Source organism: Malurus melanocephalus, unplaced genomic scaffold (genome assembly GCF_030028575.1).
Source record: "Malurus melanocephalus ecotype Western Australia unplaced genomic scaffold, MMel_1.1 scaffold_167, whole genome shotgun sequence".
NCBI classification, from domain to species: Eukaryota; Metazoa; Chordata; class Aves; order Passeriformes; family Maluridae; genus Malurus; species Malurus melanocephalus.
This window is the reverse complement of record NW_026623399.1, coordinates 720,858-746,663: the sequence shown is the minus strand read 5'-3', so window position 1 is coordinate 746,663 and position 25,806 is coordinate 720,858. Positions and strand designations below refer to the sequence as shown.

The following is a 25,806-nucleotide window of genomic DNA, read 5'->3' as shown; positions in this document are numbered from 1 at the left end:
TCCTTTCCTTTCCTTTCCTTTCCTTTCCTTTCCTTTCCTTTCCTTTCCTTTCCTTTCCTTTCCTTTCCTTTCCTTTCCTTTCCTTTCCCCTTTCCATTTTTTCCCCTTTCCATTTTTTCCCCTTTCCATTTTTTCCCCTTTATTTTCTTCCTCTCACTCCCAGTTCACACTACCAAGTCCAGCCAAACCCTTGCCTGTGTTTCCCAAATTATTCACATGTACCTATGCACACATTAATATTTTTATATAAAACTTGAATTTCAGTGTTTAATAATCAAATTCAATATAAACATTGCTGGAATTTCTGCAAATGAACTCTCAGCAAAACATGTCCTCTGTTTTTTGCATGGCCTTTCACCACAAACACAATTATTTGCTGAAAAGGTGCCTTATTGTCAAACTCTAAAGCCGTATTGATTGGTGCTAGATGGGAAAATCAGGTTGCAWTGTAATTCCAGCTTGTTACCTCTGTTCCAGCGCTGGCAGGTAGCTGGGGTCCCCTGCCCWGGGATAATGGTGGGGTTTGCAGTGGGGCTGGGGGGAAGGAGGGCACCGAGAGCCCCCGGAACCGCCGCTGACCGCGGGCTCTCGCTTCCCCCGCAATCAATAACGCGGCACAAAAGTTATTACAGGTCTGGGCCTTTTTGACTTCAAAGCTGCTTAGGCAGTATGTGGCATTAATTCCCTCCTGTACAAAAATGTAGCTGATAATCGCCAGGCTGAGGGGAGGATTTAGGACTAGAACAGCAGATTTCCTCACAGATTACAGCCTAAAACCTGGTTTCTTGGGATAAACCGGGATAATTAACTGTAGTGAAATATGTTACCTTTGTTGAGTCGTATTCGGGTGATTCTCGTGCAAGGTAAGAGCGTTTGTGTCCTTGTGCCATCCCGCAGCTTCCCGTTGTGGAGGTGCCATCCTTTATGGATACATCTTTTTATGGTGGTGAGGACTTGTCAGGAGATAATTTAGACAGCGGTGGCTGCYGTGTCTCGGTGCAAAGATCTGCCATCAGAGCTCAGGCCTGCGAGGCACCACCAGCTTTATTTATGTCCTCGCTGCAGTTGGGTCAATTCCTTTAATTCAGAGCTCACCCCTCTGTCACCCTCCCCATGCTCTGAGCATTCCTGCCCTGTGGAGCTGCTGCTCACCCCTCTAGCACCCATGTCCCTGAAATTAAGGACTTATAACATCCTGATAGCATTCTTGACTGATATTTCAGTGAATTTCATGAAAAGAGGTGCCAGAGTTGCAGACATGCAGCCTTTCTTGGTGACTTGGGCATACTACCCATGAAGGTGGGTAATGCTTATACTCAGGCTTGTAGATATTTTCAAAGCACTAATCAGAAAAAAAAAAAAAAAAAGAAAATTGCTTTCAGCCTGAAATTCAGAGTTACAGTCTGAAAGAGACAGTTTCTTTCCCTCTTTTCAAAACATGCCCTGTAACTGCAACTTTCCATCACTGTAGTCTGGGAGGTTGCCTGTGATTCTCCAAAGGATGGTGTAGACATTTAYGAGGCTGCCATTTTGGTTCTAATCCTAAAGTAAAGTTCACATATCACCCCAGTGAATGCACTGCCCAGATCTCCAGATGTCCTTGTGTCAAGCAGACACAACATCCAACTCATGTATTTTTTTTACAGTGATTATTTTATATTTTAATGATCTCTATTGGAAGCCAAGTGGTTTACTTTTCATTTTAAATTTATTTACTTTAAAAACATGCTGGAAAATGGTTTTGTGCAAGGCAACTAAATGAGCGTAGGAAAAAAATGGGAACAGAAAAATTGCAATATGCTTTTGATCTGAAAATTTCAAAGAAAATATTTTAGCAGTTCCCAGTATAAGCACAGAGGAACTGGTTTTAGGTGTATAAAGCACAGTATAAAAGCAGTATGTCCAAAGGTCTCATTTGCTCAYATCTCAAAACTGCTGTACTTCATTTTCTGTTAGTACAAACCAAATAACAGAATATTARGAGTCATTTGAGGTCATAATTAAAGTTCTTTGACATCTGCCTTTTTTTCCATTAGTCACGACTACCAGATGTCCATGTCAGGGGAATTGAAAATTATTAGTCTAATCATGTTTTTAATAAAAAGTAACAGAAACATGTATATTTTAAAGTCACTGAGCATAGGCTTGCCAGGCTAAAAGAGCTTGCAGGGCTGCTTCCCTTTATTTTTATATCTGTCTGATGTTTTAATGTTATTGTTTGCTTTTTTGGTGCAGTGCTTGTTGTTCCATCCCGTGCATTGCTCAGCAAGTTTGACCCCACTGACATTGAATGACCTGAGTTTTATACCCATTTTTGTTAAACTGATACCTGCCTGTATTTCAGTCCAACTACACTGCTTGTTCTGTTACCTGTATATTGATCAGTTTTATTTTATAGAGCAAGTGTAGTAGGAGCACTGTTGGTTTAGATTGTCTTTATTTCTGCTCTCGTGCTGGGCTGTTCTTGCTGTATTGATTTGACTTTTTTATGCATTGCTTTCCTTCTACCACATTAGCACCCATTCACCAGCTTAATGATCGTGGCACTGTACAGAGTACAGTATATTGGCTTGTTAAATCATTTCCATCATATTAATTTCTACTTATATGTAGTACTGACCTATTTTTACTGTGCCACTTCCAAAATTGTCTTTGTTTACCCAGTGCTGGCTGTCCTCCCTTGCTATAAGCATCCCTAGTTTTCTGTAGCTCTATTTTTAATAGCTTTTTGCTTTGTTTTGTTTCCCCTTCTCTCATGTCCCTCAGATTCCTTTTTTAACCCTTTTTCCCCCCTGTGCTTTTGCAATGCTTTAAAACTTACAAAGATTCTTAATGAGCTAATCCGTTTAAACACACAAGCTCAACTTTTCATATTTTTCTTTGTCCTTATACCTGGAATTATTGGTATCTTGAACTAAGACCTTATTGAGCTTTGATTCTTTAGACTTTTCTAATTCCTCCTTTGGTTGTACATTGTCATGTATGCTATGCATGCATCATGTCATTAGAATATGCCACTGTATGGTCCTGGGACAACAGAGAAATAAGTGGACAGCTCTGGTTTTCAGCTGTGGGGAGGGAAGGGGGTAAAAGAGAGCCTTTCAAAGGGGGATGGGGCAGGGGAAAAGCTGAGACCACCTCTCTCCTCTCCTGTCGAGCACAAAGTGCCTGTGAGAGAGCTGAGGATGCTGTGCTGTGCCTGGAACCACATTTTGTGCTGAACATTTGGTGGCAGCAGGAACTAAATTGCTTGTAACTTTCTTTGGAAACAGTGTCTTCAGTGCTGCTAACTGGGAATTGAAGAGTGGATTTTATGGACAGAGTTTGAGACGTGCTCCACACTTTCACAGCAACATGCTTGTCATTAATATGTGGGGGCTTTTTTTTTTTTTTTTCTTGTTTTTTTTTTTTTTTTTTTCTTTTTTTTTTTTTTTTTTTCTTGTTTTTATTTCTCCCTCAGCCTTTTCTTTTTTGTCATGCTTAAATGGTGAAAAGGAAAACTTCAATCACTATAGAGAGCTTGTATTTATCTGGAGATCAGACTTTGCTCATATATCTCCAAGGAAATTCTTTGCCTACCTTGGGCTGTAGGTGTGTTTTGACTCAAGACTCTTTTTTTTAACTCTTTTTATGGACTGGCTGGATCACTTCACCAGGAGGCAATGCAGTGTAATCCTGGTCTTATAATACCTTGCTTTTCAAAGCCAAACATCTGAGTAGGGCAAGACCCAGTCTGTGGTTTTAGGGATAGCCTGCCTGACAGTGTGGAAATTCAGGATGTTCTCAARCGTTTCTACTTGATGATGTGGAAAGAAAATCCAGGTTGCTGATTTTTAATTTTTTTTTTTCCTAGTTCACAAAAAATGCAAAATAGTAAATCTAATAAGTCAGGTTTTAAGTGTAGTTTGGCCATGAAACAAACTTTTCTGAAACATGTAATGAAAAGTGACATCACACTCATCACTATCCTGTTTTAAATTTAAACTACCCTGCCTTGCATAATCAATTACTTACAGAAAATTGTAAAGCCCTTAAAATTCTGAAATGGTTTCTGGCATTTAATTATATAAGATTTTTGACCTGGCTAGGCAGATAATGTTAACACAGCTTTAATACTAAACAAGACTGAACATGTGTGTGCTTGACTTTTATTAAACTCCTACTGAAGAAACAGATTAATTGGAGGCTGATTCATTGGTGAACAGGCGTTAAAGACAGAAGGACCTTCTCACATTTTGTTCTGTTACCCAGGCTTATGCCATCTCAGGTTGGCAAGGAGATCCCAACTGTAGTGTTTTGAAATGTAACTGAAAGAAATTTTAGAATAACAGGTGCAAAAAAAAAAAAAAAAAAAAAAAAAAAAAAAAAAAAAAAAAAAAAAAAAAAAAAGAAAAAGAAAAACCCCCACCAACCCCTCTACACACAAGGAAAAAAAAAAGGAAAAGTGAGTCATTTTCAAAATGCTGCTCTGATTCCTTTCTATTCTCTTGTGCCAAATGACCACCTGACACCTCTCTGACACAGGTATTGCCCAGATAGATTTTCATTAGTGATGTTAAAAGTGTAAATGGGATCATGGGAGCCAGCATCTGTCACGATGATTTCCTACATGATTATTACTTCTCCCCCGCCTTAGAACAATTTTTAAGAAGATGTGTACAAGCTGTGATTAAACCACTTCAGATTAAGCTCAAAGTAAATTGAAAAAGTCCTTCTTAAAGCTCTCATTTAACAGTGCTTTACATCCATCTGTAAAATCAGAGCTTTGCTTGCGAGCACCCTCAGAATAGCCCACTTTCCACAAGGTAGCAGAGGTTAAAAATAAAATAGCAAGAAATCCGTGGCAAAGCACATGTGAGATTAACGGGGTGAAAGTACTGGAGTGGAGAGCTGTTTTCTTCTGTCTGAGCTCCTCGTTCTGTCGCACAACCCCCAGTCTGGAAATCTTAACACTGACACTTTTGTACAGATCGGTTTGTTAGCGATTTCAGATTTTAATTCAGCACCCTCGCTTGATTATTACTGACATTTCTTTTCTGTAATACCAGGAGAGAGAGAGAGAGAGAGAACGTGTATAAACAGATTTTTGCATGAGCTAGGTGGTGGGCAATTTTGATATCAGCTCCTGAAACTCGAGAGAAATGCGTTTGCTTTCAAGGTGTATTTCTGGGATTAAAAAAAAAAAAAAAAAGGAGATGTGATCTGGGAGGCTCAGCTGTGCTCTTCGGTAGCTCCAGGTGGAATGCTGCCGATTTCTGGGTGTTTGTGGGAAGCGGGAGACTCTCCTGGCTTTATTTGGTTCTTGTGTGAAAGTGGGAGAAWTGAAAGTATTTTGACAATTACCCATTGAGCTTTTCACTTCATTCAAATCTGCAGCGCAGCGCTGAAGTTGGTGAGTGGGTGTGCAAGGGAGAAGCAGAAAAACAAAAACACGTACTATAAAAGCAGGCTAAAAGCCTGCACAGCTCCCTGCAAATTCAAATMTCTGCACTAGGTAAAGTCCTTCATTTTAAAACCATCTATTCCTCAATCTTCGTTACTGCTGAACATTAAAGATACTGGTAAAAATTAACCTCTGATATAAATCACTTGGATTTAAATACATTATACAGCTTTATTTATGAAATGGTTTGGTCTGTTATGTTTTATGAATGTTTATTTTCCCCTTACAATCCAAATTTGTGGAAACTAAATACCATGATGAAATTGTGAGCTGATTACAATCTCTTACAGATTTTATATCTACACTTGTGCTCATCGACATGTAGCAATAACAAAAAATATTTGGGGAATTATTATTACAGCTATTTTCAGGATTAAGGGAGAAATATACTTTTTTATGTTTTAGTTATTAGTTCATTTTATCTGACATTCTACAGGTAAAAAATCAAACCCTAAATTGAAAGGTAAAATAAAAAAAAACACTAAAAGGAATGTACTTAAAACAAGGTTTTTATCTAATATTGTAGCTCAGCATATTTTCTGGCTTTCTAAATATAATTTATGAACTGATTTTTCAGCTGTACATATGAAGTCCCTGAGCTGTATTACAAAAATTTAATATAACAATACAATACATGTACAYGCAGCTTAAAAAAGGCATCTCCATGGCTATATATCATAATAAACTTTCTTAATATTTGCACTGCAACAGATGATTTCTGATTTTTTTTCTACTGCAGTAGAGCTAAAGCACAATAGCTGAAAGGTGAACTTTTTTGTGTTTCAACATTCCCAGCCTGGTAAAATTGTTCCACTTGCTGCATGATGTTATAAATATCAAGATTAGTTTCTTCTAAAATTACCAGTGCCAGCTGCATTCAGTTTCCCATGTTCTATAGTATTTTGTTACTAACATTCTCAGTTTAGTGCAAGGGGTTTAAAAATCAAATTACTCATAAAAATTTCCAATATTAAAAATCTGTTTATATGTTTCCCATGTATTTTAAATATTGTGCATAAATCCATTTGCCTTGCTGAGTCAAATACTCCCACTGATATCACTGTTCTCCCTGCCTTTTAGCCCAATATGCTCCTATATTAACAATAACCATTTTAATTTCTTCCCTGGTGCCCAGTACTTACAATTTGGATAACTGACAAGCATTAAATTTTCTGTAGCAGTGGCTGGTCTGTGTGTGCCTTTAGATTTTTCAGGCATGGAGGCATAAATATACACCTATAGCCTGTTTAAAAAAAAAATAATAATCTACTGCACTATATTTTGAATGCAGTGGTCCAGCATATATATTATGCACATTTTTAAGAATTTAATTGAATCATAAGCTGCATTAGTAGTGCAGAAAAAAGTAGCAATTTTTGCTGTCCTGAAGGCTGTACAAAATCTTGCTTTTGAACCTGTGTGTATTTAARTTCTTCAGCTGACATCATTTCAGTCTGGGAATCTGACATACGGCCACTAAACCAGGATTAATTGAGCACTTCTGTGCAGTACAAAACATTCTTTATATATTGACAAATATTTCTAAAAAATGGATTGGTATTTTTGCTGTTAATTGTTTCATTACTGACCTTTACCTCTGTAGACATATGCAGTTTTCGTTTTTTTGGGAGAGACTTTCAAAATATTTTTTTTTTAAGTGTCCAATGCTCAGTGCTAGCAGTGACATTTTTACAGTCTATTCAGAAGCATATATTTCACTCTTTTGTATCTCATTTCTTTCTATTTATTTAAAACAACTTAGCATGGAAAATCTTGCAGATTTAAGTGACAGTGATGATGTACAATATGCATAAAATGAGCCTGTCCCTACCCGTGGTGTGTATTGCTAGGGACTCCATTGCAATATTTACAGTTAAACTAAACTTTTTCAAATGAAGCAAAATTGCATTTGTTTTGCAGATTTGCTCATCATTAAATGTGAAACATTTCACATTTGTCTTTTTGAGTAATTGGCTTTTTAAAATGATAAGGTGCTCTGAACACTTGTTATGTGGATAGGTCTGACGTTGTATCCCAGAAATCCATATGCCATACAGACAGAACAGAAGAAAGATATTCACAAGCATGTCACAGATTGGACTGAAGCAAGCCAAAAACCAAAGTGCCATGGCATTAACAATAGCACCAGATTTACTGTCACGATTGCAATCTGTGCTGTATCATAGACAGAAGGAGAACTTTTGATAGGTAACACCTCAGTGTTTTTTAAATCTTTTTGGCAAATTATCATTTTCATTATATTTTTGCCTGCCATATAATATTATTATAATGGTATTAAGTCACTCAGACACGCACACACATGCACACGCACAAAGTTTATTAGCCCTCGACAAAAGGGCTGATTTACCTCCTGGGCTAACTGTTCCTCAACAAAAAATGGAAGGTATTTTATTAAAAATTAACGCATGTTTTAGGGTGAATCATCCGCAAAACTAGCAGGGATTTTTCCAATATGCATTAAGTTAATAAAAGCTTAGTTAATAAAATCTTAGCTAATATAGCTAATAAAGGTGCAGAGAAAAACCACGTGTACCAAGTAAAGCTTGTCAGTCCCAAAGTTGCCAAAGTTTGAAGATGGTAARGAARAAGRATTAGRGGRAAAWATTTTTTCCTGGGGTTCAATCCCAACTGACTGCGTTTTCCCACTGCAAGCATGTARATGTTTCTTTTTGACCATAAAATYGTGCATTTCCTTCTCGTGTAAAAAAAGCTGCATAAAGCAGATTTGGCAATACCATAATTCATGTTGAGCTCTGGTAAGTGCTGAAAAAGATTTACAAACTCACAGCTTGACACTGAGCCCACATGTTGGGTAGAGTAGAGAAAAAGCTCTAGAAATACTACATAGAGCTTCCTGGCAGCAAACAGAGAAACATCAGTCAATTGTTTTTCTGAATTGAAAGCCACCTTGGGACCTTGTTGAAAATAATGTCTCTGCCTATCTTTTCTGCAGTTTAAATTACCTGGCTGGGGGAGTTGTCCTGGGGCCATTCACAATAGGCTGTTTAGTGCAAGAAAAACACTGAAATTCTCACTTTATATGAATTATAGATTTGAAACACAGTTCACGTAGGAAATGAGAATCGCGAGAGCGCAGGCAAACCTACCTAAACGCGAGCCTGGGTGTTGCAACCTTCTCTGCACTGGAAAATACTCTTTTTTATACTTTYTGAGCATCCTCTCCTGCGAGCCTCCATCGCAGATATCGCCCATGTCTGAAACCATTGGAACCACTCGTGTGAGAAACGGTTGCTTGCATAATTTAGCTCGCTACGTTGCACTTAAAACTATATTGGCAGCGCAGTTGGGGCTTGATATTCTCTGAAACGTTTCAAAGTTTACAGTGGTGCTGCTGCTGTGTTTTGCATTCGCTCCCACAAAATACCGTGTTGCCACAAAATGTTGTGGGAGCTTCATTTAAATACCATGAGCTGTGCACGCTTGCCTGGAGCCTGGGGAAAATCAGAAATTGCTTAAAATTGTGGTTGAAAGCAGCAGTGGTAAATTTTTAGCAACTTGATTCTTTTCTCTCCCACTTTCCAAAGGTTTGGCTGGTTTAAGCTCTCTCCAGCTTGAGTGGAGCATCTACACATATCTCCAGTCTCCACTCATGCTGATGGAGGCATCACTAAGGATAAATAACATTAGCAGCAGCTCAATTCCCACYTCCCTGGACTTCTCTTACTACTCAAGAACTGCAGAGTGGTTCGTGTAGGCAGGAAACAGATGTKAAGGGGTTAAAGATATGACAGGTGAATCCTTTTTAACTTATCATGACTGTCAGTGCAGTGGTTTTACCTTCTTCTCCCCCYGAGGTGTGAAGGGATGGGCAGGCATTTGATTTGGGCTCCCAAACGTGGCACTGTTTCTCTTTACCACTTGGGGAAGCACCAGGTGAGATATTCCTTGAATAAATCTAATTACAACTTTCCCTACCTGCTTGCAGAGCTTTATTATCTGTCGGATCTTCACTACCAGAGTCAATAATTTGTTTGAACAAGTTTTCCATCTAATCATTAACASGCTTAAAGCCTATAATGAGCTCTGTATCCATGCAAATGCATCTTTTTTAAGTGCTCGTGCAGATTTAAGGGCATTGTTTCCTTGTAAAATGGAAATCAGAKCTGTTCCTTACGCAAATGCCTCAATCCTTAATAAGGAATGGATCGGCAGCAACTTTCTAAGTTTATTTAATTTTATAGTACTCTTCTCTTTGCATACTGTATTTGGGATATTTTTAAAGAGAAATAGCACTTTAAAGCCTCTATCAAATCAAATGCCTTGTATTTTTCGCAACCCCTCTTATCTTACAGTAGTCAGTGAATGAACAGTTTCAATTCAGAAATGAAAGACATTTATAAACAGATTTTTTTCAACTTTATCAGCTGCTGCTCAACTCCCATTGTATTGATATAATGATACTTCAAGATAAATAAAGAAATTTATGACTTTAACAGTTTAAATAAAGAGAAAAGCAATCAGATTAAAATGGGGACCATTCACGCCCCACATGACAGCTCAGAGGACTCTAGCAGAAGAGTAACCAGCTCAGTGAAAAATCAGAAACTGTGATTGCTATTTAACACTGCAGCTTTTCACAGTAGCTCAGCACAAAGTTATTTAGCACAGGTGTTTCTGTAAGTCTGATACATTGGGAAAATTCACAAGGTTCTCCGGCTCTCTTGCTCCGTGTCGGCTGTGAAGTTGGTCCTGTGATGTAGCAAACGGGTTTCAAGTAGGAAATAGAGCATGGAGGCAAATGAGCAAGTTCAAACATAGGATCTGATCTAGATTCATTTGCTTGGTTGCTAATTTTTGTAACGCATGACAGTAGTGAGGTGAATGACCTGTCATCGAGAAAAAGCAGCAAGAACCGGGAATGAGTTATCGTTCGGAGTTAAGCGTGAAACTGAGATCCTGTTCCCTTCCGTTGACAAAAGCAGCTTTCCAAATAGCATGGATATCAGTGCTCCTTCTTTGTTAACGGAGGGGTTTGATAAATATTCACCTATTTTAGTATTTCTCACTACTTTGTTTAGCTATGGTGTGTTTCTGTGYTTTCAGCCTGTGGGTTTGCATTTCAATAAGAGATGAAATGGTATAATTGAATTTCTCAACACCTAAAAACTCTCAGCAATTTTTTTTTATTTCTTTTATTTCTCAAGTTCTGGCAGTATCTAATTTATGGCTTAATTCTTTGTAAGGTCATCCTCTAAGTGAGTGACTTCTAGTTAATCTCAGACATTATGAGCTTGGCTGCGATAGAGAATCAGTTCATCTGTTCTCAGAAAGAAAAGAGTGAGTTATGGGGATTGTTGGCAAYTGAAGGCTAAGACTTTAGCTGAAAGCTAGGTACAATTTCTTACCAAGTTATTATTTTTCTCTCATTATTTTCAAGGTAATCTGATTGTGTTTTTACTAATATAGCCAAAGTAAAAAAAACCAACTCGTATTTCTTTTCTGGTACTGTGTTCTCCAAGTAGGTGTATCAGTTTACTAGTGTGGCTTTGCTTCTAATCATGAAGGAACCAATAGGTGGTGGGGGGTTTTTGTAATTGCTTTTTTATTTTTCCCCTTCTAATTCCTTGATGAGGTATTGTCTTCTCTCAGTTGGGCTGGAAGGTACAGCTTTCTTTTGCTGTTAGGCTCACAAATGACAGCTAACTTTGTTGCTTGTGGTTCTGCTGTTAATTTACATGCAGCTCTTACCGACTGTCACTAACATATCTTTTGTTCCCTGAAATATTCACTCTGTGAATAAATATAACTTTTCTGCTATTTTTCGCTCGGGCTGATTTGCTCATTTCACTCCTGCAACTGCAAACAGCTCAAGCACTCAGATTCTGCACGTTGCCTATTGCTTAATGAAGTACCTTGCTGAATCAGGGCTACCGTGTTCCAGCAGATGAAAGGGAAACACATAAGAAGCTCTACTGCCAGGTTCTGCTTTGAATGTTTTTCTTTTAATCAATTTTTAGACTTATTAGCATAGCGGATCACGGTTTCTGCGAAACAAATAAAAGCTTCTAGTCTGATTCTTGAAAGCGTTGGGAAATGTTAATGTAATTGGTTCTGTTTATAGTTCAAACTCACTTACATGTCTCTGCTCATAGACACGAGTAATAGAGTCAGCTCTTCCAGCTCTGGTTTAATGAGTTAGTACCCCAAATCTCGGGGAAGTAACCCATGGGTTTCCTTTGTCAGAACCAAGAATGTGATAGCATTTGTAATTATCTTAGTGGCAGCAGAACGGTGCAAGGGTTAGGTCACGGATTGTAAGACAGGGTAATATCATACTTGCAGAAACTCGAGTTTGAAATTGTAGTTTCCTTTAGACTTTCCCTTTTGCCTCACAGTTTAACGCCCACRTTACTGGTTGGATGTTGCTCTTGAGTTGGCGTGTGCCGTTGAGTTTGGTGATAATGCACTCAGGTGGTGAGGAGGGCAAGGAACGTGTGGGTCAGGGGAGTCTCCTATGGGGGGAGATGCCCTGGTTATGGCCCTTCTGGGTCTGCAGTTCGGGTTGCTGGATAACCACGAGTCTCAGCACATCATCCACAGTGCTCGAATTAATTAATATGCAGAGGTGACACCATTGGACAGGGAGGCCATAACGTGTTTTAACCCACTCCATTTCCTTGCCATGTGTACATTTATTAATGACAAGACATGGAGCAACAATAAGGGTGTTGAAGGGACTCACATAAATATGCCCTTACAGTTATGGCATGGAGGAGCTGAACCCCAAACACCCAGCCGTTCATGGCCTTGATAATTTTGTGTATTTTCAGCTTCCCTTATATTTAGATCCCAAAGTTCCTGAAYGAGCTGTCACCCTAAACCTGCCTTTGCCTATATTGTATCATCCCAAAGCTTGCAATAGGAAAGAATRTCAGGCTTTCAGACACAGCATATTTAGAAAAGAGAGAGAGATTCTGCCAAATTTCCCAAATCCACTTCCCAATTCCCCTCACGAATAGCAGGAAATTACTTGTTATCAGTGGTAATTCAACCACAAATGTTATTGATTACCCAACCTCAATCTTTACAGTCTTGATGGCCAAATATTTTGCAATCATTCTCTCTATTTAAAACTAGAAGATGTGATTATTATTTTGGAAAAATGGAGTTTTTCAGATTTTCTGCATGCCACATCACATTGTGATGTGCCCCTTCAGATTGTCCAGTGAGATAGCCAGGAGCTTGACTGACAGATGTCAAAGTGTAAATCATGTTCTAATACATGAGAAAAACCTACATCATAAAAAAAATTCTGATACTTGAAAAAACTGCAGGTATTTTTAAAGTAATTTATTTGCTTTTAATGTTTGGCATATCCCAGTGCACACCAGAAACTCCAAGACCTAGAGAGGAGGTATGTGTTTCTTGGGTTTTTTTTTCCTAATTTCACTATATTTCTTAAAATTACAGAATTGATTCACATAGGTTCTCTTGCTTGTGAACTACATAGTCAAATATCTCTGTAGTTTTTCACCCAGTGACCTCTGGCTGACCAAAATCAGTTARTGTAAGAAATTCCCAGAGTTCTGAGCTATATTCTCTTTCCTAGGAAAGCTCCCCTTAGACACCTATTGGGAAGAGATAATTTAATATTTTGGTTATGTGATATTTTTAAATAACAWTTTGAGTAACCTGCTGTCATTACTACACTACCATGTAGAGCAGCTGATAAATTTAAAGGCCAGTGCAGTTCCAGTGCTGTCAGTGCAGTTTCAGAATGTCTGAATAAAGATCCAAGGATCCTCCAATGTTTGAAAACTGGTTTGAGATTATCACAACAATTTGGAAACATAATTTTTTTTTTTTCAGAATATGAGAACCTCTAATTTTAAAAGTTAGATAAATTATRTTTTTCTTTGAATTAGACACTGTGTCTCTACTATCTCTATTGTGAYATTGCTTCTTACTTAAAATAATGTAATTCCCAGATGAAATAAATACCAAAACTGTGTAAGAAAGGTTCATAGTGTGCTGGCCTTTGGGGACCTGCACTGATACCCAATCTCTGGAAGTGTTCAGGGTCAGGTTGGATGCAGCTCTGAGCAACCTGGTCCAGTTGTCCCTGCCCATAGTAGGGGGGTTGGAATTAGATGAGTTTTAAGCTCCCCTCAAACCCAGACCATTCTGGGATTCTGTGTTTCAAAATATCCATATTCTTCTGTACTCAGTTAAGAGCCATATTACCTGTGAAACCTTTCTGACAAGCTTGTGACTCCTTAGGAATTATAGCTAGGTGGCAAAATTCATTTATCTTTGTTCTAAATCTCATCAGCATCCTTTTTATTAAGGCACTAAATAACTTTTAAAAATAGAAATCTTTTCAGTTGTTGTAGTTGGAATTGTTTGTTTTCTTAAAAGKATGTAATAGCTTTATTCAAAACATTTTTCATCCTGCTTAGCTCTTCCTAATATTTATGTACAAATAAAGATGGAAAGAGGCAAACCCAAGATGTTCTGCATTGTTTGCTCCCTGCGTGCAAGGGGAGATAATAACCAGTATATTTTCCTGCCTGCACCACTCAGGAACTTGACACAGCTGGCAGAGTACATGTTCAGATCATGGACCAACTTTGAAGWTGTACATTGTTATTAAACAATAGCTGGCATGGCCGTGTCGCAGCAGGATATTGCACTTACCCTTCAGCAGACCTGGTTTTATAGAAAGGGACCTCCTGCCTCCTTGCCCCAGGCCACAAAACCCTCGACTGTAGAGACTGTGTTTTGGATCTCGAGCAGTAGGAGGAATCTTGTGTTGTTGTATTGGCTTTTGGCAAGTTAATAAAATTACATATGCAGCTATTTTGGAAAATGACCGCAATGTTCTACATGCTCAGTACACAGAGAGGTTCTGAGTCACCAGGGGGAAAAAAAAAAAAGAGGGAAAAAAAGCATTCAAATGAAAAGAAAATGGTAAGTAAACAATGAAAATCCCATTCAGTAGTGCCGTTTCATCTCTAAGAGATGCTTTATTCAACAGCAGGTACCAATCCCCGCAAGAAACATCTGCTATCAGAGGATTTGCAGGTACACTTTTGTTCACTGCTCAGTGAATTTGTGTTGGTATTATAATTCAGCAGGTTTCTGCTTTTCACACAAACCAGGATTAGCATTGACTTGGGCTGGAGGGCATTCAAGCTGCTCCTCTTCTTTTAGCTATATTTCTCTGTAAACATCTAATTGTTTCAAAAAGTGATGTACAGTATGCAAAAACCTGAATTCAATGCAAATCAGCCAGTGCAGCTCTAAACTTACCAGGTGTTCTCATTAGTGTAAGTAGACAAGGAACGATTCTTGAAAGTTTTATAAACACTTATAATCAYGGCCAAATCCGTTACTATAATATAAAGACACTTATAGCAACATCTCTTTTTTCTTATTGTGCAATCTCAGCATTTATTAATAGGAGATATGTGCCAGTAAATGAAATACTAAGAGCCAGTACTGGCTTCTTCCTGCAAATAATGTAGCTGTGAAATGCTCTGCTACTGATGAATAAATTTTTGGCTAAAAATAAGAGTCAACAAAATGAAATCTTTACACCCAGCACACATATATTTTAAATATATATCTTTGCCTGTGCTGAAAGCGGAGCATTCATTCTCCCTTTGATATTTTTGTTTGTTACAAGGACTTATCACGTTGAGTCTCACTCACATACATCATAAAGTGTTATAACATGCATATAAAATTGGACAGGAGGACCATTCATCACTAGGTATTGTCCAGCTGGTAAAGCGAAGAAAAACAGGACTTCTCTGAGAAACCATTGCCAATATCTCTGTGTGTGGCTGTGTAATATATGGCTTCAGATTGCAAAGGCAATAACAGTAAAATATTACCCCAAGGAGAAAAGTAGCTTGCAGTAGGTATTCATACACTGCCTTTAGTCTTCRTCCGTGGACAAAATGTGCAATTGTCTATTCCCTGGCTTCCCACTATGCACAGGCACGACTGAATTGTATCTTAATTATTATCTCCTGCTTTTACCAGTTTTGGGGGTACTTCTCTCTCGCTTCCCCAGTCTGGGGACTCCCATCTCCCCTGACTTTGGCTTAAAGGCTGTCCAAATTCCATCCCTCCTGCTCCGTGGCGAGGGCAGCGTGTCCGTGGGGCTGGAGCAGAGGGTGGCACGGGCAGGGGGGACATGGCAGGCTGCACACACGTGGCTGCCATCCAGGAGGGTCATCTGCTGCCTGTCTCACTTTTCCCTTTTCACTCTTTACCCTCTGAAGGAAACCCATGTTTTTCACAGGCTGATCCCAGTATTCCAACTGTCTCGAGCAGGGTGTAATACCAGTGCCACAGATCAGCGGGAAATACTTCCCAGGATGTTCCCTGGATGTTTAGCAGAGAGTACTTGCTCTTTCTTACCTTCCCCTCTGCTCAAACAGTCTGTGCTTTCTTCTCACGCTCCTCCAAGGCAGCAAAAAAACAAGACCTGGACAGGCGGGTGGGAAAAGGAGAGTGACAAGCTGTTCCTTGAAATCAGTGGCAGCCTCCCAGTAACCCTGGACCCTTTTTTCCCTCCAGAGAAGCTCCTGGACGCCCAGGCCGAGCTCTGCTTCCAATCCAAGAAGGATTTTGGTCTCTCAGGGCTTAATCAGCTTCAATTGTGACCTCCTCTTGGTCCTTACAAATGATAAAAATCAGTTCTTTGGCAACTGAGATTATTCATGGCCAGGAAGGGAGGGAAAAGTTTTGCCTCATAATTCAGAGAAAAGATTCTCTCCTTGTTAGTATTGATGCATTCAACAGAATTTAGTATATACCGTGAGTTTATGGCACAGCAGAATGGAAACTTTAGGTTCAAAGATTTTTCTTTCTTCTTAACAGTCCTAGAGTTCATTATGTTATTATTAAATTATGTTGAAGGATTCAGTCCCAGGAGTTTACCATGAAAAAAAAAATTCTCCACTGGTACAATATGCTTTTATTAAAAAATTTATTGTTGTAAGTTTGAGCCCTAAATCTGAGACAGTTCAATCCATTTTGGAGCCATTGATGTGTATAATGCCAGCAACAGTTTATTTTCACTAAGAAGCAACTTATTGTACATGTGCAGGTTGCTTTGATATGATAACCTCACAAARGTTCCCAGAGATTGGATGTGCAAACCAGTCTCACCACAAGGACAACACAACTGAGGATGTATCTTATAAACATCTGGCAGTGTTCAGTCTTACAATTTCTAATATTGCAGAAGTTGTGAAAACACAGGATCTGTTTGTTGCCTCTTTGCAATCCTTGGTTTTCACAGTCATTTTTACAGAGTCAGAAAAAAACAGGGTAATTAAAACATAAGGTTCAACATCTTTAGATATGTAGAACATTTTCTGTTGCCTAAAACAAATATTCCCAAAGAAAGTATAAAACATTTTTCTGACTTGCAAAGTTTTTGCAGTCTATCATTTAAATTACTTAAATAAAGGGAGCTTTACTGCTCCCAAAAGCTGAGAATATAACACCCGCCATGCATATTAGCTTGATCTTTTTGACAGACCAGAAAAGTGTTTGTGTGTGCCAATTAAAACAAAAATGGATCCCTAGTGGCTTGTTCCTCACACAACTTCTGAAGACTGCTATCATTGTATGCCGGGGTAACCCTGGATAAGGCGGCTCTCCAAAGTAAACAAACTTTTCAAAACTTTCATGACAGATGGGGGTTACAAATGCATTTTAATAAGAGAGTTGCCAAAGCAACTTTTTTGCAATCAGCATATATTTACTTAACATCTAGCAACATTGGGAACACAAGGCAGATACTTTCTCACCAAATTTTTTAACAAATATCATTTTTTTTGAAAGATTGGTTGAAGACCTTTTCTCTCAAGCTGATATTTCCCCATCACTTCAATGTTAACTTTGCTCGACATCCAAAGGACTGCGAGATGGGTGAAGCCAGACTGTAATATGAGACAGACAATCTGCTTGATAATGAAATTTCTGTGGTAGTCATAAACATCTTAAGAGTCCTTTAAGTAATTTAACTATCAGCATAACCATGACTACCTCTGTTTGATAGGCTGGATCACAGAATGGATGTGTGATGCTGCACGAATGTAACGCAACTCAATACTGAGCTTTTTGTTCCCTTTACTGAACTTTTTTAGTTTTTTCCTTTTGTTTCCACTTTTTAATATTAGACTCACTGACTGTGGTACAGCACRGAGAGATATTTTATTTATCCTTTCGGCTGCTCACTCATTCAGCATAAACATGGCCAAGAGACTGGATTATCCGTGAGAAAGAATTTGAGATCAACTTCCAGAAATGTAGTTAGACTTTTGACATGTTTTTAAAACTTGCATAGCTCTGTCCCAGTTTAATTCAAATCCAGCTAATTAAACCACTGAGGAACATAGTGTCTCCCAACTTTAATTAATTCTACTTTGACTGGGGGTGTGGACACAGGAGTATCTATGGTTTGTGCATTTATTCTCAAGTTGCATTATATGCTTATGATTTTTTAAATGAATATTTAGAGACAGAAAATTCCTAATATTCTTTCTTTCTTTTTTCTTTTATTTTTTTTTTCCTTTCCTTTTGACTCTTTTCACAACTTCCCTGGCCCATCCTTGCAGATGGCAAATGGGGTGTCCTTTGTTGCATGGATAGATCCCATCCTGAAAAATTTCTCAGGAAAACAGAGGGAAAAATCCAGATTCCTCTTCATTATGGGGAATCAGTTTGATTAACATGATCATAAAAAACCCACCACTTTGTGAGAGAGCAAGGTGAGATGAAGGGAGCAGTGGGAAGGGGGAAGAGTGTTAACTTYGGAGCTAGAAATGCTCCAGCGACTCACATTTCCTCTTTTTCCTACACATATCAAGGGCAGCAATCCCAATGCACAGTGCAACAAGAGGAACACATTTTATTGAATTTCTGCACGCAGAGGTATCTGTCAATCCAAGTTTAAATCACTTAGTGTTCACCACAAGCTGTGTGAGTCCCAGGTGGCATAAAAATTTCGGTTTTCTGCACTGAATTTTGCACTGGATTAGCAACTGCTGAAGTTTCCACGGTCCAAAAGCATCCAATAATCCAACTTCACCATTGGAGTCGGTTGTATAAAGCTTCACCTCGATAGTTCAGCAGTTTTTCTGGGTGTCCCAGTTTCAGGGCGAGTTGAACAATGGCTTGTTTCAGTATTTGGCTGAAATAGAGGCTATGAGATGGTTTTTTTGGTGGCCATACATGAGCCATATCCTTCCCAGGCTACTCACCCTGCTGCCTTCAGCTTGTTGCAGGATACACACTAGATTTTTTTGCTGTGTTTCTCCTTCCCCACAGAATTCTTCACTTCCTGTATTAAGGTTTGTTCTTGGCATTGTCTGAAAATAGTTAATCACTGTAAATAATAGTCCTGGCCACCAGAGATGCATAAGTACACTTTGAAGTGGGTGAATCAATAAGACGGGTTTGGATTTTTGTTTTTGCTGTGTGAATTCATGGCCCTTTCCCGTATCTCCATAGGGTGTCTATCAGTAGGATTGCTGAAATTGCCTCCATCCCTGTTCTGCAGCTAAAGTAAATGTAAGAACATCTGTGGAAATGTATATTGGTAAAAAACTGGAGGGATCCCAGGAAGGAGATGTTATCACAGCAGTGCAGTAGTGACTGAAACAAACTTTACAGGAAAACTATGGGCAGAAGACCCTGGGCTTATTCCATGGAAATCCTGTTTTCCATTGGCTGGCTATGTTGTGAAAGTGTCTGAGACATTCTAAAGGGTGATCTGTAAGGGTCTGGGAGTCCTGGAGGAACACAGCTATGCTTGGCACAGCACTATGTCCCGGAGCACAACCTAGCACAGGAAAAAAATATGTAATTCATAGGATTTTTAAAAATTGTTGATCCTAAGGTAGTATCTAAGGTGTATTTATCTATTAAAAAAATTGTAATGGCATTAATTAGACACAGTGTCCTGTATTTTGTAGTGCTAAAAGGTAATGTTTGTGTGTAATAACATAGGATCTTGTTGAACACCACCTCGGTGCATCATCATGGTGACAKGCAGGAGAAGCTCAACCCTCCATTTGCAGCTTTATAAGGTGACAARAGAAACCCTCAATAAGCCACAAATAGAATATCAGGAAGTGTTTCACACCTGCCTCCCTCCCCACTTCCCACACTGCGTTGGCAGCGCAGCAGTGCATTGAATTTAGCACACATTTACCTGTGGTGAGCCAGTCTTTTCAGAGGATCAATGCTTAACAGCAGGGCTGTGCTTCAGCCTGCTGCAAAACTGCCATGTGAGCGRATTCAGCCTTTTGAAGTCATTTTTTCCGTGGTGCTGTAGCAAGAAAGAGGCAATCCAGGCGCCCTGGCTCTCCTACAGCCAACCTGAAGGGCATGGCAAAGCAGAGGGTTAATGCCAGTTGTCAATCCTCGTGGCTGTTTATTGCTGACAGCAGCAGCAGCATTCTGCCTGGTAAGGTAGAGCTAATTCCAGACTGTAGCCTTTGCAAAAATGATGGCACGGAGAGAGGGATTTCGGGAGGTATTTAAATAAGTGAAGTACCTGGCACAATGGAGTCTGGCAGCTCTGGATAGAGCACTTCATTTTCTTTTTTTTTTTTTTAACTCCGGATTTGTCTTTCATTTGTTTCCCCGGCCCCTCTGTTTATTTCAGCAGTGCCTGACACAGGGATGGTGTGTTAACAGGCCTTAATATTGAACAATTTCTGCTTGTTGTTAGTTATACATCATTTAGGGCTGTGATCATAAATTGTTCAATCACAAGGTTTAGTCAAAACCAGCATTCTTTACTGATGTCTTTTCCCAAGGGTGTTGAAAATTTGATTGTTCAAAGTGCAAATATGGTTTAGCAATCCTTTCCAAGAGCCATTTATCAGAAATCCTAAGGAGGTAATATATAAAAGTGGGATAGAAAACCTGCACATTAAATGGGATTTACCAGCCAAAGCCTTTGGAACTGCTTGCCTGTGAATGACTGGAATGGAGCAGAACAAAGTCAATTACTGCCTGTAATTAAGGAGTGGATGCATTTAAACTGTAGAGAGCAGTAGCAGTCTTCTTGAAACTGTCTTGTTACTCTGAAGATTAGGCTGAGGAAAGAAAGAAAAGGACTTGAACTATATCTTACAGAAAGTATATTTTAAATGAATTCTCTTCCCTCCATTCTATGATCTGTTTTTACAGATTTGCTCATAAAACACTGATAATATATGATTATCAAAATAACACATTCAAGACAAAGAAACTTTCAACATGTATTTTGCTTTGGTCTTGTTAGCAATGGAGTATCTCTTTTGCATATCATACAGTGCAAATATTTATGCAGTGCTGAATACTTGTATTTTAATAAAGCCTGAATTTACTGAACGGAAGGCTGAACTATGTTGTGTCCTTTTTAAGCCTTCAAAATACAGTAAATCTAATTACATATGTTGCTCTTACTTTGAAAATGTTATTCCATTTTATAATTTTAATAATGATTTGTTTATACTGGGAGAGAGGCATTAGATTGAATTGTTGCCTGTGTTTAGTCTAATTCATATCTGCATGTATACATTAATAAATTGTGATATCATACCGTACATTTTGAACCCAAACCTTGCTGTGTGAGCCGGGCACAGAACTAGAGGTCAGGTCTTTCTGCTGCTCACTTTAAGCTGAATTTGGGCTCTTTATTTCCTTTTGGTGAAGGGAAGGGTGAGCGTGTGAGTGGTGATTAACATTATGGACTAACGAGGGAATCGAGATTTCCCCATCAATAACTCTCCCACGTGCTCGGGGGGCAATGGGGTGGCTGGAGTTTGSTGCAGAGGGGACAGGAGGAACATCTGCAGCCCCGAGCCCACACCAGGGGACCATTCCCACATTCTCTGCAGCCCTCTCACAGGATGTCTCCGCTGGAGCTGCACTGACGGGATTTTCCTTAATGCTGATGACTTTGGAAACCTTCCTTAGAGGCATTTCCTCAATAAAGGGAGGGTTATAGGACAATTAATGAGACATTAAGCGGTTGGTTTTTTTTGTTGTTGTTGGGTTTTTGTTTTTTTTTTTTTTTTTTTTTTTTTTTTTTTTTTTTTTTTTTTTTTTTTTTTTTTTTTTTTGGTTTTTTTTTTTTCCTGGTAGTATTTCAATTTTAAGGAAGATGCTGGGAGTACCCAGGCTGGTGAGGATCTTCTGGTTCTTTTTTGCTTCAGTAAAAACTCTTGACATGGGGGAGATGCAAGGAAACAGTAGCACTTCATGTATTTTACATAAATAGGTCTTAATAGTTTTGCTCTACTTTTCCTCAAACTCTGGCCAAAAGGAAATCCCTCTTGTCCATTGTGCTCAGCCATTCACCTAAAAATACCTAAAAGGTTTTTGTGCTGAATAATCCATGTTCCAGTGAACATAACCAAAATCCTGACTAAACCTGCATCCCAAAACATTGATATCCAAGTGTTCCTTTTCCCCATGCAGATACCACCACAAACAACTTTTACCAGCAGCAAAATAAAGAAAAAAAAAACCAAAAACTGTGGTTCCAGAGCTGGCAGGAGCTGAGCTGGTTTGGAGCATGGGCAGAATGAGCTCCTGCCCCTTCCAGAATGTGCTGGTGATGCAGCCCTTCGTTGATTTGTCTGCAAACACAGAAGGGTGCTGTGGCCAGATGATGCTCTGTGGCCACGTGCTCCAGGAATCTGTGGAATAATCCYGGGACAAAGCACTGCACAGCTCCGTGCCTTGGTTTTGCCATCTGTGCAACGGTTGCTTCAACCTGTTGTGTGAAATACCTGGAGATTTMCTCTGGTGAAACATGTATATAGAGAGAGATGTATGTAAAATAAAAAAAATATCTATCATTATTATCCCAGTGGTTTACAGAAGTTCAGACCAGCAGCATTTACATGCATATTTCCACCAAATATTAGGTTAGGCAGTGAAATAGCRTTATCAGGGGATTGAATATTCTTTTGATAAATATTCCCAGTGAGTGGGTCAAAAATGTAAATCGACTTCTATTCAGACAAACTGGAGATTTTTTTTTCATGATAAATGGGTTCCTAATTACTCTGCTGCAGCCATCTTTGATGGTAATTTCTTTTTTAATGTGAAAGACAGGCATTATTAATTTTACCAAAATGTTTGGAAGGGAGCTGTGAAATCATAGGTAAATAATCAATGGGCAAATTCAACAAAGGAAGTACCAGACACAAAAATAATACCACTAAAATAGAAAYGGAAACTGCAAATGACAGGAAATAATTCTCCTATTGCATTCACTTCTTTTCAGGGTGCTTTGATTTCACTTGAACTGTGTCTTGTTACACTGAATTTCCTGGCTTTTCTTAACTTTTGTCACATTCCCGTTATTTCTGCACTATTTGTGTTYGGTGGTTACATTGCTGAGACAATATCTCGTTTGTTGTGACATATTCAAAACAGTTTTCAGACAGAGGTTCAGAACTCCTCAGTAACTCGGCACTCCAGCAGATAATTCTCGGTAAAAAGGAAAGCATTTGGGGGCACGGGAGGGAAAATTGAGGGAAATTGTCTGCCTGGTGTGTGCTTTACTCACCTGTGTGTGCCCATGCCCTCCCCAGATCACCACAGTGTCAGGAAATGAGTTCCTCCTCCAGTCGGATATCGACTTTCTCATATTGGATTGGTTCCACGCTATCAAAAATGCAATTGACAGATTGGTATGTATTTGTTTTGGCTGTTACCTTTATTAATTAAGATGTAGCAATTTCAACTTCATTTGCTCAGGCTTCTCTACAGGTTTTAGGCAGTCAGCARCTAGCTAGACATTCCTTTCTCTGAAGGATATAAAAATATGTATGCAAATCTACTAAAAAATGTCAGATAAACAAGGTTGTTGCACAGAAATGTCATTTGATTCCTGCCTCGAAACGGAACGCTACATTTATTTCTCTGAAATAACAAGGACGTTGGCTTGCTGAGGGTTGTAAAAGCACACAAGCACTTAATAACTAATGAATTTTTGCATTTTCTGTTTATGCAGCCTACAGTATATAATCTTCAATGGAACTATTAATACATTTGAGCCTTTTATGAATTTTTGTATTACTTATTCACAAGAATAACACTAGCAAATAATATTCCTTTGTAACTGATTGCTGGTATTCTCCCAGGAAGGCTGGGGGTTTTCTACTAGAAGTAAGCAGGGTTGCGTTTTATTAAAACAGTTTTTAATTACCAAACCAGCTTCAGCTGTAGCTTTTTCTTTCTTTTTTGCCACTCTCAGTACAAATTCGAAATGTCTTCCTCCTATCCCTGCCTGATCCAAGAACATTTTCTTTTTTTTTTTTTTTTTTYTTTTTTTTGAGGGCACTGACTTTCCTTKTTCACTGCAGAATCTGGTGTGAGAAAAATATCCCCATTTCTTGCATTTTTCAGAGGTTTCACTGCAGTGGAATTTGCAGCCTCTTTGAAAGGGTTAATKTGAACACGGCTACTGTTTCCTTAAAGAGCTACAAACATTCTATTACCCTGAGGCTATAATCAGCCAAGGAAAGTTTGATCTGATGATGTATGTCTTCATATTGTGCATTTCATTGGGTGTGTGAGGATATTGATATCCAACTAAAGATTTTGGGGTGGAGTTTTCCATGGAGACTCAGAAAAAAAAAAATCTTTTTTGGCATATTATTCAACTAAACATCTAATAGACTTGATTATATATATTTTTTTAATTTTTTTTCTTTTTTTTTTTTAGCATAGCTAAAGTGATATTGTGGCATCAGCAGCCCTGAGTGTGCAGAGACACAGCAGCAGCAGCTGGTGGGGCACAAGTGGCCCATGCTTGGCTGCTGCTGGCCAAGGTCTGAGTGCGCAGGACAGGATGTCACCACGCACTCACCACTCCTGGCCACTCCATCCCTGTCAGCTCTTTCAGTTCTGAAACTCAGAACGGGTGTGAAAAGCCTGGCAGCTTTCCAGGCTGTGGGGATGGCTGAGTCTCACCTGACCAAATGCCACGGGGAGAGAAGTGCCTTCAGCCGAAGCAGCAGCTCCTTTTTTTCGTTCTTTTTTTTTTTGTTTCTTTTCCCCGTTCATTTTCACTTTGTCTGCCAGTGAATTAGAATAACAGAAAATCCCCCCGACTAYTTCTTAAGCTTAAACCAGCAGAATTCAACCCCAAATTTGCAATGATGTTTGAAGTAATTGTGTTTGCAAGAATATTTACTGTAACTATCTAAACCAGAAAGGCAATTTAAACACCCTTCCTCTTTGCCAGCATTTGAAAGTAGCCTGCAATGTGGAAATAATTTTGGTCCCTAAAGCCTAAAGAAGCAGGCCTTTTGTTTTCCTCACTTAAATGGGAATTTATCTCAGAAATTAAGATCAGTCTGTCAAGGCCATAAAAGCTCTGCCATATGACAAATTTTGCATTACACTTTCCTTAAATTATATACTCCCTGCACACTTGCTCTGTGTGTGTCTGTTAGCTTCTGTACTGGCATTYTGGAATCTCTTGCTTCATTCTTACAAATAATAATTTTATTAAAAGCATACACCCATGTATATACATATATATATATTCTTTTCCCAGCCAAAAGAACAGAGAATAGCATCGAGAAATTTGGAGTTCAAGCTCAGAAGATCCTCCAGCATCGAATTACTGAATAACTTAGACACTGAATCCAAAGAGCCAAAGCCTGAACACAGAAAATCTTTAAGTAAGGCTTTTTTCTTTCCTCATTTTTCTTTCCTTTTTTTTTTCTCCTTTCCTTTTAAAATAACTATGCCATTACAGGGCAAGATAATTTTTATTACATACAGAAAGTAAGGAAGATCACTGAGAATTTTAAAGCTGAATATGTTCTGCACTGATATACATAACTTGCATTTAAGTAAGGACAGTTACTAGCTCCACACTTTTAAAGGGTGACACTCTCTCCTAAGCAAAATAAATTTGTTTAGGAGCAAAGACATTTATTTAAGCCATTTATTTTTAAAAAAAAGCAACATGAGCCCTACATTAATGGTGTGTTGCAGTTGCTTTGTTTCCATTTTAGTAAAATACCTCAAATTGCCAGAGTAATTTTGTCTGTTGTGTATTTATACACTGAATTGCAGAAAGAATTGACATATCTTCTGCAGCCAACRATCAGTGATGTATCTATAATTTTATAGAAGATAAATTCCAGGGTTCAGSGATGATTTTTGTCAGTGTGATTAGAAAAGAAAGTGATCTAAAACTAGCAGGGCTGTGCTTTGCTCCAATGAAAAGACTTTCCTTTTCCAGTTTGTGCCGAGATGYTCGTGAAATCGTGGGCAGCAGCCACAGGAGCTGGTGCTGACCCTGAATCCCTCACTCAAACATTTTTTTTTTT

At 38.7% G+C, this 25,806-nt stretch overlaps 1 protein-coding gene across 1 annotated transcript in view; it reads left to right on the top strand.

The window, feature by feature from the left end:
• Positions 1-25,806, top strand: part of ARHGAP15 (Rho GTPase activating protein 15) — a 320,980-nt gene that overhangs the window by 138,575 nt on the left and 156,599 nt on the right. Inside the window, exons 7-8 of the mRNA XM_057372241.1 lie at positions 23,050-23,148; positions 25,023-25,149. Coding sequence (XP_057228224.1) covers positions 23,050-23,148; positions 25,023-25,149 — 226 coding nt within the window. The remainder of the gene's footprint in view (positions 1-23,049; positions 23,149-25,022; positions 25,150-25,806) is intronic.